Here is a 12,666-nt window from a genome sequence, read left to right as displayed (position 1 = left end):
GTTTTATAATGGTGGAGTAAATTGTAAAATAATCGTACCATGATGCTATGCAATAAAGTCTACCGAATATTTGATTAGTATTTTATCACTTAATTATTTTTCTAATGTAATGCGAATTATAACGGGCCGACACGTGACAAACGTTTGTGGCCGATATCATCTTAAAACATTGATTGTACAATGTTTATACAAAATTGCATTAAATAATAATGTTCAAATTCTAGAAGCAGTTTGTCCCTATCCCAATTTTCACCCTACTTCTTTTAACTTAAACTAGACCGAGCGATTCAATTTATCAGCTATCTTAATTAAGTTAGGTTCATAGTTCATAATAAGTTAAGTGGCTACCACATTCCAATTAATAACAAGGACTATAATTCTGAAACTAAAAATTGTTTAAAATCATTTTTTTTAGTACAAAAACTTAGAAACTACGGTTCCATTTTTTTATATTTTCCTTATATATAATTTAAGAGAATCAAGTTGGGCACAATTATTTCAACTATGCAGTAATTACGACTGACACCATGCCTAAGGTATACCTAAAAGATAAACTATATCACCTTCTTCTAAAAAGAAAAACATTGTACCAAGCTTTTTGCATTTTCCATCCCTAACTTCTCTTTATTTGTTTGTCGTATACACATCCTAAGCTTAAATTGCTATATATACATCTTCAATATTCTTCAACTTCTCATCTATATATCTCTTCCATATCCCTAACGTCCAACTCTAACCACAACAATGGCTTCTTTCTATTTTAATAAAAAGGTAAGTTCCAGTTTATGTTCACTTTTTTCAAAACTTTATCATTTCGTGATTCTCGTTCCTTTTGTCAACCTTTTTTTTTTATCCGAGTAGTTGAAATGATCCTCATTTCACCTAATGCATGCATGAATATTGTGAAACATGTAGCAGCACGTGTAACAACAACATGTGAAACATCAAATGGATCATCGAAGACCTCGAGTGCATGCATTTGATTTGCTCAGATATTGTTCTTTTGCGTTTGTAACACAATTATACAGATATTAATCATGCATGCACGATTTGTTCTATCTTTCCCTGCCTTTTCAATTTTCTTCTCTTTTCCTTATTCCTACGGATTCAAACAGTGACTTGTCATTAATAAATGCCAAACAACTCCAATTTTTTCAGTCCTTCCGTGATAAAAGATTAATTCCCTTAAACAACAATACCTACTCTACCATTAATGCTTTTCATAATTCATCTTTTTTAAATTAAAATTAAAAACTTGCCAAATAAAGGAAGTTAGCTAAACGCCTAATTTAATACCAACATATAGTAACTGAATATTTTTTCCGTTTGAAAATGTGAAATTCCTAAAAATTAATTTATCTTAAAGTTAAATTTATTCATAGAATTATTTTATAGACATATTATTCGCTTATGCACAAAAAATGTAATGAAAAGGGCTAATTTTTATGTAGGTTAATGGGTCAATTTAAAATAATAACTAAAAAATATATAGTTTTTGAAATATCATAACAAAAACTATATATGAATTGTATACGTAAGTAGTTAGCTACCATATTGAAGACAAATTTTATTGTCTAACCTGGTTTTTTAATTAAATAAGTTTTTAAATAACGACCTTGAAGTAATTTATTTAGTAAATAGTACAAGTTATAGATGAGAGTTAAAAGAAGAGAAAAGTATATGTGGTAGCTATGATTATGATTCCGGTCAAAGTAAGATCTAATATTATTTGATGATACTATTTAGGAGAAAATGAAGGGAAAGATGAGCAGAGACGACGACGTTTGCACGTCAGATGGAGCTATTGATAGCCGTGGTCATCCTGCAGTTCGAAAAAGAACTGGTACTTGGGTTACTGGAATTTTGATTTTAGGTACTTAACTAAACTCATACATATTCATTTATTCATTTCAACCTTTTTCTAGAATAATATAATGTTATCATCTTCTTTTATATATATATATATATATATATATATATATATATATATATATATATATATATATATATATATATATATATATGCATGCGTATGTATGTGTATTTATATATATTTCCGTATCATTTTCATTATCTTACTCCTAACATAATTATATCGTTGGCGAAAAATATATTAATTTAAATGTTGATGTGGATAATGGGTGATAGAAAAAAATTACCTCTATGGACGTTATTAGTATAGTGAACATTCATTTAAGTCTTTATTTTAATTTTGAGAATTTGATACGGATTTATGAAATTTTAAGAGTCATGTTACAATATAAAATATTAGGAGTTATATAAATACAATATAAAATATTTGAGTGTTAAAAATTTGTAAATTTGTAGAAATGGTAAAGTTAGGAGAGATATAAGATATATGATTGATATAAGAGATATGTTACAAAAGAAACTTATTATTTTATTTTATTCATATTTTTTTTCTCTATCTATTTATACAATATATATATATATATATATATATATATATATATATATATATATATATAACAAAATGTAACAAAATATAAAATATAAAGTTAAATAATTTTACATAATTTTTTTTTTAAATAAAGTCACAAAATTATTGATCTGCAGATTTGGACAAGATGCAAACTTAAATAAATGTAAGCTTGAAAGTTTATTGTATAATCAAACTTTTATGACATAAAAAAAATGCACACAATGAATTTGTATACTTTAGTAAATTCCTATCCATTTAAATTAATATATATATATATATATATATAATAAATATAAAATATAAAGTCAAATAATTTTACATAATTTTTTTTAAATAAAATCACAAAATTATTAATCTACATATTTGGACAAAAAGCAAACTTAAAAATGTAACCTTAAGTGATAGTTTATTGTATGATCAGACTTTTATGACAAAAAAATGAACATAATGAATTTGTAAAGTTTATTGCATTTCTATCTATTTAAATTAATATATATATATATATATATTTTATTAGTTTTTAAATTTCATCTATATATTTTATTTTAATTTAGATTAAAAACATTAAAATTAATTTTATAATGACTAAATGAATTTTATCGTATTAACAAAAAGAAAAATAAATTATTTTATCTTCAATATTATTTACTGATTTAAATTTTTAAGGTTGAACTTCTAACCACGATAGTTCAAATCTTTTTTTTTATCAATAATCTTATTATTTTTTCAAAATTTAAAATTATTTTTATTTGTCAAAATAATAAATATATAAAAACATTAATTAAATAATATAAAATAATTAAATAAGACAAGTTTGAAAAATTTCGATCAAATCATAAAATGTAAAAGACATCTTATTCAAAAAATATAGTTATAAAATAATCAAATAAATAAATAGTAAGATTAATAAATACCAAAGTAATTATATGATTAATAAATAAAATAAGGATAGAAATTCGCATAGATTAACAAATAACTAAAATAACAACAACCTAAATTATAAGATTAATAAATAACAATTAAATTAAAAACAATATTAAATAAAAATAATTATTAAAAATAAATAAAATAATAGATTTCTTTTTTTTCCTAAACTTATTAATTATAGTTGATGTAATATAATTTTACTAATTATGTTTCTCTTAATTTTCTAGAATCTATTTACTTCTATAATTTTTTTTTCTCTCATTGTAGTTTACTACTCTCACTTCCTCTTTCCTTTAGCCCCACTATTTTAGAGTCTAAATTCTTTCTTGATTTTTTTTTATTATCTTTAGTTGAACATTAAAAATATACTGATGCTGGTACTTTACAAATTTGTTTAATATATTTTAAAACTAATAAATTAATGTTAATGGGTGTATTTTGAAAGTGCAGCAAATATTCAAATTATTTATAAGTATATAATAGTATTTAAAAAATATTATATTATAAATTTAAAGATATCACCTATACACTTATACAGCCATGCAAAATAATTATAAAACTAGGTGTTATTCTAACTTTTTAGATTTTATTTGAACAACTTCATAGGAAAGATTGGCTTCATAGTCATTCACTTAACAAAGAAAAAGAAAAGAAAAAAATACTTGTAAGAAATAATCTAATGAAAAGACACTTACAGAAAAGATTATTGCATAAAATGGTGTAAGAACTCGGGAGAATTCCATGCTTTTGCCAAGTTATTAACACATGATAACTGGATAATTTTCATAATAATATTGATAATGCAACTAAAGCAGATATATATTTAAAAAAAATGTGATTAAATAATATTTATTGATTGTGTAATGTGTTTTACTGTTACAGTGAATCAAGGTCTTGCAACGCTGGCATTCTTTGGAGTGGGAGTGAATCTGGTGTTGTTTTTGACGAGAGTGATGGGTCAAGACAATGCTGATGCAGCCAACAACGTGAGCAAGTGGACTGGCACAGTTTACATTTTCTCTCTTCTTGGAGCCTTCCTCAGTGACTCTTACTGGGGAAGGTACATTACCTGCGCCATCTTCCAACTCATATTTGTCATCGTAAGTTGTCTTTAGTACATTCCCAATCAAGCAAAACCAAACACACACACATAAACCAAAATATTTTCTAACTATCTAACCTCAGCAAAAATGAATTCTTCCTCAAAACCATGAATTTGTCCATTAATGCTGTCCTAACCTAGTTATTAGGGTTAACCAGTTTGTTTGGTTTTTATTTTGGGACTCATCATAGCTTAAGCAAAAGTCAAAAAAGATAATCTCTTACACCAAATCGTGGTTTGGGACGTCTCATACAACCCAAAACCAAACTTTCTGTAGTACTAACTTTCATCTTAATTTCCATACACTACTCTCACCCATTCGTATCCGCTGACCGAATCCTAATGACTTTTTAAGTAAACAACAATACATAACAATTTAACATCAATTTGATTAAGCAAGTTTATTTTGGTCTATACGAAAGAACTGCTTGTCTAAATTAGTAAAATCCGGTTCGGGTTTTGGAAACTAAACATCTTTTATGTTGTTCATTTAGCTAGCTTCTCACACTTTTAACTTTTGAAGGAGTAGATATGGATAGTTATCTGTCACTACTTAATCTAAATTTTTTTATCAAAATTATTTACTTAGACTACCTAATCAAAATTAATGATTTTGATATGACAGGGTTTGGTTTTATTATCATTGTCATCTCACATCTTCCTACTGAAGCCGAGTGGTTGTGGTGACAAAGAATTACTGTGTGGATCACACTCATCATATCAAACGGCTTTCTTCTATGTTTCCATATACCTAGTTGCCTTGGGAAACGGAGGATATCAGCCTAACATAGCCACATTTGGGGCTGACCAATTCGATGAAGGAGATCCTAAGGAACAGCTTTCAAAAGTAGCATTCTTTAGCTACTTCTATTTGGCCTTGAACCTTGGCTCCCTCTTCTCAAACACCGTATTAGATTATTTTGAGGATAAGGGACAGTGGACTTTGGGATTCTGGGCATCAGCTGCTTCTGCTGCTATTGCATTGATTTTGTTCCTTTGTGGCACACGAAGGTACAGATACTTTAAACCTGTTGGAAACCCTCTACCTAGGGTTGCCCAGGTTTTTGTTGCTGCAGCAAAAAAATGGAAGGTCAAGGTATCAGCTCAAGATAAACTTTATGAGGTTGAAGAATCCTCACCCAATGGAAGGAGAAAATTGCTCCACACACAAGGATTTAGGTCTGTACATCATCATTACAAAACCTATAGATATATTTGTTTTTGAAGAATGTAGTGATGAATTTTTATACTGATTTTTGTCAGGTTCTTAGATAAAGCAGCATTTGTGACATCAAAAGATTTGGAGCAGATAGAAGAGAACAAACGCAGTCCATGGCGTCTATCCACTGTGACACAAGTAGAAGAAGTGAAATGCGTACTGAGACTACTCCCGATTTGGCTATGCACCATAATGTACTCGGTTGTTTTTGCTCAAATGGCATCACTATTTGTGGTGCAAGGAGATGCTATGGACACTGGAATTCCAGGTTTCAACATTCCTCCGGCGAGCATGTCCAGCTTCGACATATTAGGAGTGGCCTTTTTCATCTTCATTTACAGGCACGCTCTTGACCCTTTTGTGGCGAAGACAATGAAATCGAAACTCACAGAGCTTCAGAGGATGGGGATTGGTCTGGTCCTTGCAATCATGGCCATGGTTTCAGCAGGGTTGGTGGAGAAATTCAGGCTGAAGTATGCAATAAAAGATTGTGTTAAATGCGATGGGTCAAGTTCACTGTCGGTGTTTTGGCAAGTGCCACAGTATGTACTCACAGGAGCATCAGAGGTTTTCATGTACGTGCCTCAGTTGGAGTTCTTCAACGGACAGGCACCAGAAGGATTGAAAAGCTTTGGCAGTGCACTGTGCATGACATCAATATCACTAGGAAACTACGTAAGTAGTTTGCTTGTTGCCATTGTCATGAAAATCTCCACCAAAAATGACATACCTGGATGGATACCTGGGAACCTAAACCTAGGACATTTGGACAGGTTCTTCTTTCTCTTAGCAGCACTAACAGCTGTTGATCTTGTTGTTTACATTGCATTGGCCAAGTGGTATAAATATGTCAAATTTGAAGGAAACCAGGAATTACAAGACATCAAGAAGGAAAATCGTGAGGTTATAGTGTAGACATGTATTTTATTAGATGATAATTTAAGTATGGTCTTGTTGCAATAATGGAGAAATCTATGTACATTTCTCTTATTGAAGCTTGCGATGATTCTATTCGATGGTGTATTTCATGTACAATTATATATATTCTACACCTATTTTATATTAAAACATATATTAAAACTTATCAAGATTGAAAGATCTGGTTGAAAGTTCTTACTACGATGAGTTGAGTCAGATATCAACAAAATGATAAAGGGAAAAGATAGCAGCTTCTTCTGCTTATTTTATTTCTAGGTTTTAACAGTTTTTAACATTGCAATTAATGGTGGGAAACCCTTCTCCTTTGACTGGCAATAAAGGTTATGTGAGTGGCACCAAAAAGTAAAAAAAAAGTTATGTGATGTAGGCGAAATAAATATTGTGGTAAGTGGCTTTCACGATTCACGATCACATTGAAGCCAATTTGGACTTCAAAGAAACCAACCTAACAAATTTGGAGGTAGTGAAAAGGACTTTGACCAATTGAACTCTCTTTTTTAAAGTTAAGGATCATGACACTGACTTCGTGTCCCCTGTCTCCTTAAAGCCAAGTTGAAACTTTGACGTAAAAACAAAGAAACAAAAAATAGTGACACAGAGATAAAGAAAGTTGGAGGAGAATGATGAGTTGACAAAATTGAAACCTAGCAATTTATTTTTCTTTAAAATATTATTTATCTCTGTTTAAAAACATTATTTATTTATCTTCCAGTTCTTTTAACCGTATTTAATTTTATATAAGTTGAAAAATATTTTGTATTAATAATGTAACTATAAAAAATATTTTGATGAAATTAAAAAGTAAAATGACTATCCTTTTCATGGTTTAGTTACTGTATAATCACGAAATTTATATATAAAGTTTACCTGGGCATGCTGATTTCAAAGATGTCATTTTCATGGAGGGCTTTTGTAACAAGAGATGCACGTAAAACATGATTTGTTGCCAACTGTGTTCCATGTAATTAGATTATCGATGATTGTGTCATGTGATGTTATTAATTACAAGTGTCCAACTCTATCACGCATCTTCCAAAAATTAGATTATCGATGATTGTGTCACTCCTTATATTACAAAAATTTATCCCAACTTTACCTGTGAAATAGAAATAATTTTTTTTTTTTTACTTCATACTTGTACATCCCAAGTATTGGGAGTTTAATCCTTCTATATATGCCAAGTTGTTATGGCTAGCTTATGATTAGGAATCATAAGTGTAGGTTTTAGGTTATGGTAATTAATTAGTATCACCAAGTGAACACTACTTTGAATTGTTTTTCTATTTTTTTCGTTTTAAATAAATTTATTTTTATTTACTTAACTAATTCTATATTATTACTTTTATATGGTTAGTATGCTTAGAAATTATACGATGAGTTTTAGGTCATGGTAATCAGTATCACCAAGAGGACATTGTTTTTTTTCTTTAGTTTTAATTTATATTACACAAAATTCTTTAATTATTGACGGATGTAAATCTTTTGTTAAAATAAAATTTACCAACAGAAATAATCTATCAATAAGATTCATAGATAGGTAAATTAAAATTTGAATTATTAATGGAAAATATTTGTTGGTAAATTTTTTCAATAAAATCTGTCAATAATCTAGATTTATTATTATCAGCAAAGAATTGTTTTCATCAGTAAATTTTATCAAAAAAATTACACTACATTTCCCTCTTTGATTGGTGATAAAATTCGTCGATAAATCTATCGGTAATTGATTTTTTATAGTCCATTAGTAAATATTTATCGGTAAAATAAATTTTGATTAATGAATAACAAAACGTATGTAAATTCGTCGGTAAATTACACACTAAATTTTTCACCCAATATGATGAGATATGTTTATAAATTAATTATGCATGTGTTAGAAAAAATACAAGAAATAATTAAAAAAATTGAAATAAAATGAAAAAAATATATAAAAGGATCATGAAGAAGAGAGAGGAAGAAGATGAAATAAATTACAATATTTATTGGCAATTTTTTTGTCATCGGTCGGTAAATTCTTGATAATTTTTATTTATCAATGAATTTTAAATATTTTTAATGAATTTTAAGTATTCTTGACGAATTTTATAATATATTTTTATTTATTTAATCAAATCTATATTATTTTTTTAAAAGCTAATTACTAATTTTAAAAAATCTTTGTATTATGACTATTGACTTTACATATACAACTTTATTTTAATGTGTATGAAATTTTAAAATCATTTTAATCTTGTTCTTTCATGTTTCAACAGACTTAATTTTCAAATGTGAAATAGTTTTTAATTTAATGTTTTGTCAACCTTTTTGTTTTTCATTTTTTTTATTCCACAAACTTTTGAAAAACTATTACCTTAATAATGTGTAATGATAAATACATGAGGTAAAATGTACGATGAAATTTCAGTGTCATTATTAAATGATAAAGAGAATAGTTGCAAAATAAAGATGATAAGTGTTCTCTTTGAGAAAAGGAAGAAAAAAAATGTAATAAATTTTATGTTGTATATACAAATGAGTATTTTTATTATAACAAAAACAACAATCTATAACACTTTTTATCAAGTTAGAAAACATGTAACAAACTTGTTAAAAATATGAATTTGGGATTTAGTATACGTATCAATGAGTTGGTTGCTAAAGTAGACAAAGCTAGTAGATATTTTTTGAACATGACTTTCTTTCTATTAAAGTGGCGATCAATTTTCGATACTTTTTTGTCCTTTCAAATCATATCATTGACTTTTCTCTTAAACTGAAACATGTATATCATATGAAAAAAATCTCAAAGAACACAATGATTGCCAAAAAGAAAAAAAACCATTAGCAAGCACAACAACTACTATGATAGTGAATTTTTGTATTCCTAAAAGGTTGATCAGTTTCACCTTGGTAAAGATAGTACTTGAAACAAAGGTGAAAAATATTTTCAAATAATTCCCAGAACAATTTTACATTTAGAAAACTAGGTATAAAAAATTTTTGGATATATATGTATTAACACACTCTCGATGAAAATATGGATATTCAACTCTGTAAATTTGACACCCCTTTCTCCTTTATCTATATATTAATACATACTTTGATGAAAGAAAAAAATTAGAAAGAATAAAAACATCAGAAATTGAATCATGTACGTAATGGCTTACTTGATGAAGATTAGTAATAATTTTATTACAAAGTTTTCGGCTTTAATGAAATACACCGGTGCATGTACATTGAAAAGATATAAAACATAAGAAAAACATGATAATCGATCTCTCAAACATATAATCATTACAAAAAGAAAATCATTTGATTACTTAATTTACACCTACTACAAATCTTCTATATAGTCACATTTCATTGTTTTTCTCCCAATCCAAATAATTATTTTCTATAATATAAGAGATGTACGTAAGGGAGTTTCAAAACTGAGTTGCCAAAATATAGTTTTATTAAATGTAAAATGAAAATTATTATATCTTTATATTAATTCATCTAATTATCATATTATATTTAAGGGTTGTGTCTAATACTGATAGAAGGGTTACGTAGTAACATAATCAGTTGGTTATTGCGTATTTCATTCACTTAAAAGTATATAGGTCAGGTTGATCCAAATAAGATAAAAATGTAGAAATTTCATGACTTTTAAGAAAAATCTTTGTCCATTCCTTGTCGGAAATAGTTTAACTGTGAGTCAAAGTTCTACATTAAATATAATGGATAAAGTTAAATATTGTATAAGAATAAAGTCAAAGTTCCACATTGAATATAATAAATAAAGTTAAACACTGTATAAAAATAAAGTCTCATAAAATCATTGTCTTATAATTTTGGAGGTAAAAGTAGTGTTAAATATCTTATATGTGAAAGACCAGTATAGAACAACAATTTCTCAATAACTATAACATATGAAACATAATCCAACAGTACTATCAGAGTCAATGATTTAGAATAATTGTTTGCATAATCATAAAAAAAAATCACTTGTATGAGAAAAATCAAAATCAATTAAATTAAAGAAAAATGTACTACACAACCGAATGATCATATTATATGATAGTTAAGATTTTCTAAAAAATCTAGTTGCAAAACGAAAGTATATAATTTTTGCCATCACTATAAAATAACATGTCATGTCATGTCATATCCACACGCGAGCTTGTGTTGTGACTGCCACCAAACTTGACTCACATATATACCTGTTTCTTTTATTTTTCATACCTTTTATCCAAGTTCATGTGTAATACCTACGTATATTTATCTAGAGGGGAAAATTAAATTTAATAAATAATATGATATTATAAGAATAAATAATTACTAATTATATTTACCCAACATATTAATATTTAGAGTAAATTGCAATGACACCATTCTATTTCGGTGAAATTGTACTTCTATTTTTTCAACTTTGTTAACTCCATAAATCTATCATCTCGTCTCACTTGCATCCATGGCCTCTTAAAGGGGTTTTTTCATCAACATAAAATAATGAATCAGTATACACGCATGTTTAATGTTATTATCATTATGACTAGATTAAACATATTTACTTATTTATATTGGAAAAACTTTAAAAGTAATATACTCATTAAAATGAGTTTTATATAGTATTTATTATATTTGAATGATTGCATTGGTTGGAGGCATTTTTTTGGCGATGACAGAGAAAGCGTGAAAAAGACACGAGACGAGAGAGAGTGGAGGGTGTGTCCAAAATGGTAGAATAGGAGTTGAATGATAAAGACATTAGAAGAAAGAAAATTGGGCACCACATCCAAATGCGAGTGCAAGAAAGGGGATGTGTATCCAACAATGCTCTAGTGCCCACGGACAACTGTAGTTTATATCTCACCAATTTTCCATCAATAAAATTCTTTTTTTTAATTATAATATAAATTTTATATGAATATTATGGTCCATGTTCTACGTGCAACACTCTCGTATTATGACAACACGTATCTTTGATGTCAAACCCAAGGACATAAAATAATTGGCATAAAATCTTATGAAAAAAAAAACTAAATTATTCCGCATTGGACAAAGAATATGTGTGGCGGTACAGTTATAAAATTATTTGTATTGAAAATGTATATAATTTCAATATAGAAAAAATAAAAGAAAAATTAGAAATTTTTTTAATACCATTTCTGAAATCAGACAAGTGATTCAAACTGGATCACACTGGCAAAATTGGTCCTAGTGATGGAAGAAAGCGAAACCTACAAAATCTTCTTTAAAGGAGGGCCTGCCTAAGGCTACCAAACAAATCATATTCATCGTACTCCAGCTTGGTTTGGGCTTACCACATTTTTTTTATTTTATTTGCTTAAATGTTATCATTTTTACATCTTTAAACTATATTCTTTTGCTTTTTTAGATATGTATATATATATACATATATATTTACTCTTACCAGATTATTAATTTGTATATGCAATATATTTTAATTTAAAAACAGACAGCATTCTTCTTCAACTTCAAAATATGATTCTTTTATACGGGATTACAGGCATAGTGCCTACTAATTTCAAATTAGGTTTAATGATTTGGATATTACATGACATTATAAGTTCTGATTTCATTACTATACTAAAAATATAGACAGTCATGTTTGAGTGTAGTAAGTTAAACAAACTCTGCTAAATTGGAATAATTTCGAATCATTTAATCTATTAGAGAGAATAGGGTTTTATCTGCTACTTTTTGCATCGACATTAAGTCTAAAATTAAATAAATCCTATACGTTATATTTAATGAAGCATCATTTTACAAAAGGAACATTACTGTTAAAATATTAATATGAATTTTAATTTCAGTTTTTCATAAACTAATAAAATAATTACATATGTTTACAGCGAATAAAGACATTCGCTTTACGTGGCGATGTGTTTGTTAATTGTTAAAACCTAAAATAACTCGAGCCGCCGTGGTTGAAAAGTTTGCTAAAGTTTATATGAGTGTCCACAAAATGATAAGCAGCCTAAGTTATCGCTGATATTTAATGATTCATTTCAACATTTTATGGTATATAAAGGAACGCGTTTCGCTTTT

General features: G+C 27.7%; 1 protein-coding gene across 1 annotated transcript; it reads left to right on the top strand.

Annotated features, from left to right (window-relative positions):
- Nucleotides 1-621: 621 nt before the first annotated feature.
- Nucleotides 622-6,775, top strand: LOC114184262 (protein NRT1/ PTR FAMILY 7.3-like). The gene is made up of 5 exons (XM_028071552.2): nucleotides 622-771; nucleotides 1,747-1,873; nucleotides 4,253-4,470; nucleotides 5,098-5,651; nucleotides 5,736-6,775. Exons 1-5 carry the CDS (start codon nucleotides 745-747, stop codon nucleotides 6,604-6,606), a joined length of 1,797 nt encoding a protein of 598 aa, XP_027927353.1. The 5' UTR covers nucleotides 622-744; the 3' UTR covers nucleotides 6,607-6,775.
- Nucleotides 6,776-12,666: the final 5,891 nt, after the last annotated feature.

This window comes from Vigna unguiculata, chromosome 5 (genome assembly GCF_037176805.1).
Source record: "Vigna unguiculata cultivar grain cowpea cultivar isolate G323 ecotype 2 chromosome 5, ASM3717680v1, whole genome shotgun sequence".
Classification (NCBI taxonomy): Eukaryota; Viridiplantae; Streptophyta; class Magnoliopsida; order Fabales; family Fabaceae; genus Vigna; species Vigna unguiculata.
This window is presented reverse-complemented; position numbering and strand designations above follow the sequence as displayed.